The sequence below is a fragment of the Triticum aestivum genome, chromosome 7B (assembly GCF_018294505.1).
Source record: "Triticum aestivum cultivar Chinese Spring chromosome 7B, IWGSC CS RefSeq v2.1, whole genome shotgun sequence".
Lineage (NCBI taxonomy): Eukaryota > Viridiplantae > Streptophyta > Magnoliopsida > Poales > Poaceae > Triticum > Triticum aestivum.
This window is the reverse complement of record NC_057813.1, coordinates 736,988,234-736,993,909: the sequence shown is the minus strand read 5'-3', so window position 1 is coordinate 736,993,909 and position 5,676 is coordinate 736,988,234. Positions and strand designations below refer to the sequence as shown.

The 5,676-nt window shown below is 41.9% G+C and overlaps 1 protein-coding gene across 3 annotated transcripts; it reads left to right on the top strand.

Moving 5' to 3' along the window:
- Nucleotides 1–949: 949 nt before the first annotated feature.
- Nucleotides 950–5,234, top strand: LOC123159355 (probable mediator of RNA polymerase II transcription subunit 19b). 3 transcript variants are annotated; one of them, XM_044577182.1, is made up of 7 exons: nucleotides 950–1,228; nucleotides 1,990–2,057; nucleotides 2,957–3,243; nucleotides 3,330–3,518; nucleotides 3,609–3,668; nucleotides 3,809–3,901; nucleotides 4,753–5,234. In XM_044577182.1, the coding sequence occupies exons 2-6, from the start codon at nucleotides 2,027–2,029 to the stop codon at nucleotides 3,851–3,853; spliced, it is 612 nt and encodes a 203-aa protein (XP_044433117.1). In that variant the 5' UTR covers nucleotides 950–1,228; nucleotides 1,990–2,026; the 3' UTR covers nucleotides 3,854–3,901; nucleotides 4,753–5,234. The 3 variants fall into 3 exon arrangements, with proteins under 3 accessions (XP_044433117.1, XP_044433116.1, XP_044433115.1); XM_044577181.1 differs by having other exon boundaries at nucleotides 3,758–3,901; XM_044577180.1 differs by having other exon boundaries at nucleotides 3,609–3,901.
- The last annotated feature ends 442 nt before the right edge of the window (nucleotides 5,235–5,676 follow it).

Here is a 5,676-nt window from a genome sequence, read left to right as displayed (position 1 = left end):
TAATGTGTTCAAGTGTTGGCGGAGGGTAGTCTTTCACCAAATACTAATGCATGAATTAGTAGCTTTCTCTCACAAAGCATTTGAACAAAAAAAGAAACAAAGTGGCTCCCGCCAAAAGGTTTCAATGCCTTCCGCCAATGGGCGCATCTGTGGGGGTGTTAGGGCTGGTTCGTGGCGGCTTTTGGTTCGTTATGTGGATGTCCGGACTCCCGTAAAGTTCCCTCACGTTTTTCTCAAGTTTGTGGGAGAAAGTACGTCCGGATCGCGCCGCGAACCGATACAGACCTGCGTTGGGTGGCTTCCGTGGTCCGGACAGATGCGGGCGGTTTGTGGGTCCGCCTTGGAGATGCCCCAACCGGCGCTTCCACCGGCAAGAACAGAAGGAGACTGACGCGCTCTTCGACGAGGTAGAAGCGGAAATGGAGGCGGATGCCCAGGCGGAGGCAGAAGAGGAGCTGGAGTTGCGTCTGGCCCATGTACCCAGAGTCCGGAATGGAGAAATAGTGAACATCTCCGACGACAACGAGTATCGTAGTCGAGGATTAGTTGATCTACGTACTACGCATATGTTTTGTTTGCATGGTTTTAAGATTTCATATATGAGGTGTTCGGATGCAGGAAGAGTTATTTGAGGAGTGTCGACCAATGGGCGCATCCGTGGTGGGTGTTAGGGCTGGATTTGGTGACCACGCATGTAGGGGCCAGTTTTTTTGAGCAGATTATGGAGAATCTCTGTCTAAAAACCTTTAGCCAAAAGAACTCGATTGCCTCTCCAAAATCTTCAGAGGATTAATCCTAATGCAATCCAAAATCTCCAAAATAGTTGGAATTTCCCTGGAAGCTGAGGATTTTGGCTAGTCCATCAAAAGAAAAGAGTTAACAGAGTGCCCCTATTGCAACAGGTTATTACCACAAGAATGCCACCGAGCCCGCACGACTTGTGTGTACAGAGAAAACGAGCGCCCCTGCCTCGATGCCCAATCTGTTCGCTCGGCTCGAACTCGAGCAGGGCCAGCGCTAGGGTTCCAGCGCCGCCGCCGCCGGCCCGTTCCTCGCCGCCGCCGGGACCCACTCCCGCCGCAGCCCAACTTCCTCCACGGCCCGTCTGCACCTCTGCCCTCTGCCGCAGCCGGGGCAACTGGAAGCCGCCGCCGCGCCCCTCTGCACCGGCCGCCCACGGCGCGTCCGTCCCGAAGCTGCAGATCATCCAGCCCTCCACTCCTCCACGGTGAGCCATCCTCTCTCTTCCAACTCTCTCTTCTTTTTTTTAGCTATAAATTGGACAGATGGAAAAACTTTGTTGCGTAGATGGATGAATCGATGTGTCAATTGGATAAGATAGATTGGTTGTTTAATTTGTAAGATGGATGAATGATGCCATATTTTTCTTGTTGACATTGTCAGTGCTATATATTGGTCCTGTTCCTAGATATTGGTACTGTGAATCTTTGCTATGATATGAGGATTTTGTTACATTATTTAGTTCTGCTTTTCAATGCTAATGTGAGAATGGTGAATGGTAATGGTAGATGGAGAAAGTCAAAGAACCCAAAACAAATTGGGACAGTGCTGCTCATACAATTTTTATGAATGCGTGCGTAGAGGAGGTTCGAGCAAATAACCGCAATGGCGGCACTTTGTCGGACATAGGACAAGCTAATTGGCGACAAAATGATTCCCTTTCTCAAAAGCAAACTATCTAGTGGAAATAAAATAATCGCACTTCCCAAGAGACTGATCTATTTTGTCGCCAATAAACAGTCTGCTTCTGGGAGCTGGTATCAGTTCAATTGTGCTGTTTGTTACTCCCTCCGTCCGGAAATACTTGTCGGAGAAATGCCTAAAAATGAATGTATCTAGAACTAAAATACATCTAGATACATTAATTCTTCCGACGAGTATTTTCGGACGGAGGGAGTAGTTCATACTGAGAATGATTGCCTCCACTTTCGAACATTAGTTGTAAAATATTGTCGAATGGAATTTCAGGTTAAGATGACTTGTGCATAGATCGAGCTTCAGTCTGATGGATTCTGACGACAAGAAGTTTGGCAAAGGTACTGCTTTTGTCAAAATGCACAAAAGTAGCATTGGCAAGCATATTCATCTCCGCTAGGGAACTTTGCCTCTGTAATTAACTATGGATGTTTATACCACACATTTATTGGAAGTTTAAAGGATTTCTCACCATTGAAGATGAAACCGACCGGTTGGGAGCATCCTCTGCTTCACTAAGCATCTACTTTACTTGATCTCCTTTGTTAATTACTGTGATGTTGCCATGCCTATTTGTGTTTGTTATCTGATATTCCCTTTGTTTCTTTCTCTGTCTTTTGACCGCCCTGATTCAAGTTTTAACCAATAATAAATAATCAAATATTACGTGGGTTACTGGGTTATGTTACGCAATTGATGCCATTCGACTTGTATACAAAAGTACTTCTCTATTACTGTAGTTATGATTGTTATCTTGTAGCCATCAGCAAAATATTGCACAAGAAATATAGATTCGACTTTCAAACTTGGACAGTCAATCTTTGTCCTACATTTGATACCTTAAGCTCGCAGCATCTCTGGAACCGCCAAAATTTCCTCATGTTGACATTTTTTTTGTCTATATGTTGAACAATGGGGTTTTTGAGTCGATGAGTCGTTCTGGGGTAGCGACTCGGAAAAAGTTGAGCCTGCAGTTGCGACTAGTCGCAACTCGAGTCGCTAGTCGACATTTTTTTGCGACTCATCGACTAGTTGCGCGACTCGAAAACAATGGAACGACCACATTGTCTTTTGTGCCCTAATAAGCTACTTTATTGGACCCTACCAGAGAAATAAGTGCCCATTGTACTTGTATGCATGAGTGCGTTTTCCTGGCATGGTTCTTGATGCGCATCCTTCTCCAAATTGCCTTGGTTATATGCAATGCTGGTAGTCCATAATATGACTCTTTCTATTTCAGGACCTAGGGAGCTCACTGGTGCTGTTGATTTAATAAGTCAGTACAAATTGGAGCTGCACCATGATTTCTTTTGCAAGAGGCCTTTGCCACTTGCAATCTCAGATACACATTACCTTCACAATGTAGTGGGGGACACTGAAATTCGGAAAGGAGAAGGAATGGAGCTAGATCAACTCGTTCAGAATGCATACTTAAGGGACAAGTCTGCTTCTATTAAGCCCTTTGATATGGAAACACTGGGGCAAGCATTTCAGCTTCGAGAAACTGCTCCAGTAGATTTACCCTCTGTAAGACCATTTTTGCCATCCTACTTGCTTTATGGTGTTATATTGCATTTTCCTATCATACACTTGACAATGAAACCAATCAACAGGCTGAAAAAGGTATACCTACCATTTCGGGCAAACCGAAAAGTGAGTCCAAGGACAAAGAGAAAAAACATAAAAAGCACAAAGACAAAGATAAGGACAGGGAGCATAAGAAGCACAAACATCGACATAAGGATCGGTCTAAAGACAAAGACAAGGACAAGGATAGGAAAAAGGATAAGCATCATGAGAAGGTCGCTGCATTTTCTCTATGTTTAAAACTTCAGCATCTCCAAGTCTTACTCATCACTTAGCTATACTTTATATGTCCGCAAATTGTTCAGAAGAGGAAGCATGAGGGGACGGAGGATTCGGCAGACGTGCATAAGCACAAAAAAAGCAAGGTGATATACAATTATTATTTGCTTCCTGGTACAACAAATTTCCTTGCAGCACATTTTGTTGGTCTGTTAACATGACTTACCTATGGCAGCATAAGAGTTCCAAAACCGATGAGATGGGTAATGGACTTAGTTAACTACAGGTTTTCTTCTTACTTCTATTGTCAATCAATGTCATATTCTGTTAGAAGGAGGCTCAAAAGATTTCCGTCACCAGACCTGCTGCAGATCAATTGGTACGTGCTTCTTGAACTTTTATTTGCTGTTGGGTAGATACATAAATTGATTATTTTGTATTGCTTTACTTAATTCTTTGTCTTTCGGTGAAACATGAATTCAAATGTTTCAGATTTAAGCTGCATAGTGAGCTTGTGTTTTTAAGTCAACCTAGATTTTATTTTATTATTTGGAGCCTAAATGATGAATATTTTAACCTTTGGTGAATTATTTATTACTCACTCAAGAGAATAAGATCTGCCTTTTGCCTGACTTTGTAAATATTAGTCTCATTTGATTTTATCTGCATCTGTACAGTATGTGATGTTAGGGACGGTTGCCCTGACATTACTTTATGTCCACTGTCAGTTTTAGACCTGGGCCAATTTCATTTCTTCAGTCTCACTTGACTTGAGAAGTACAGTTAGATATTTCCTTTGATTGGCATCTCTAGTGGTATTAATATATCAGTCATGATGGGCCTGCTGACTTTCTATACTATATGGCATGATCTGGTTAGGCCTGACTTGCATCATAAATTCATAATGTAGTCACTAATCGTATACGGTTTGCAGTTTACCAACACTTTTGACCATACCATATGGTGATTAATTGGAACACAATGAACTACTAAAAAAGATCACTCGCAGTTTACTTAGTGATGTTTCTTTTGAAATCGCCGTATGCCATTTGCAACTCTGTAACGTCTGCACCTTGTATAATCTTCACAATTATTGTCCATTTCAAATGAGATATGGAAAACAGTGCCAGATGAACACCAATGGGGAGAAACATTGGCAAACAATAGGCTTTTGTTTGCATCTGTGATAATCCACGACTCTAACTCTTTACTTTTATGTGGGTGATGCAGATATCATGAATGGCAGTTTATTTGAAGGTGCTTCAGATGAACGTCTTGCCTGCTGCTAATTATGTTGTTCTTGCAGTGCGGACCATGTGAAAAATGTAACTTGTAACAAAGGGACGATCCAGCTGTATTTTGCAAACCTTTTGTCCCTCGCTGACTAATGGTTGCCTTGTAGGAACATTTAGATAGGACTTCTAATGAGATTTCCCCCCAAAGATCAGGAAATCTGAGTAGGTGTTTTTGGTGAGGTAATTTTTAAGACTAGGATCAGTTAACAATTTCATTTAGATTGAACTTTTAATGAGATTAATTTAAAAGATTAGGACATCTGGTATAGGTGTCTTTAACGAGACATTTATCAAAGGCTAGGAGCAGTCCATTCTGTTGACCAGGCCAGTAATAAAATAGTTGATGTAGCATGAGATAATGGTAAAATGATATATTGTATGATATGGAAATGAAGCTTCATTAGTCCATTCTGTTAACCAGGCCTGTGATGAAATAGTTGATGTAGCATCAGATAATGGTAAAAGAATATATTGTATGATATGGAAATGAAGCTTCATTCCTCGTGCTGATGAGGAAACTAGTTAATTCACCACCGCCTGGACTTGTTTTGAAGTGAAAGTAATCAAGTTAATTTGTATTGGTAGAATGACATGTCTTGTGTTTTCAAGAACTGTGTAATGTTCTGCTTCTGCCCCAACTGATATACATTGGCTGTTTGGTTCTAGGCCTTGCATTGCCACACTTTGTCACACATTTTTGCCATGCTTGCCCAAGGTTAGTTCAACAAAATGAAAGTTAAGTTGGCAAGCATAAGAGAATTTTGCCATACTTTTTGTGTGTATGCCGTGTGGGGCCCTAGTGTGGCTTGCCTAAGGTGTGCCTTGAACCAAACACTCATCTAATTAAGTTGGTCAAACT

What these genes read in the sequence shown, in the direction of transcription:
- LOC123159355 (XM_044577180.1), top strand. Translation starts at nt 2,027, where the DNA reads ATGGATTCTGACGACAAGAAGTTTGGCAAAG. An exon ending in CTCCAGTAGATTTACCCTCT is followed by an intron (nt 3,244 to 3,329) that starts GTAAGACCATTT and finishes ACCAATCAACAG; the next exon opens with GCTGAAAAAGGTATACCTAC. An exon ending in AGGATAAGCATCATGAGAAG is followed by an intron (nt 3,519 to 3,608) that starts GTCGCTGCATTT and finishes CAAATTGTTCAG; the next exon opens with AAGAGGAAGCATGAGGGGAC.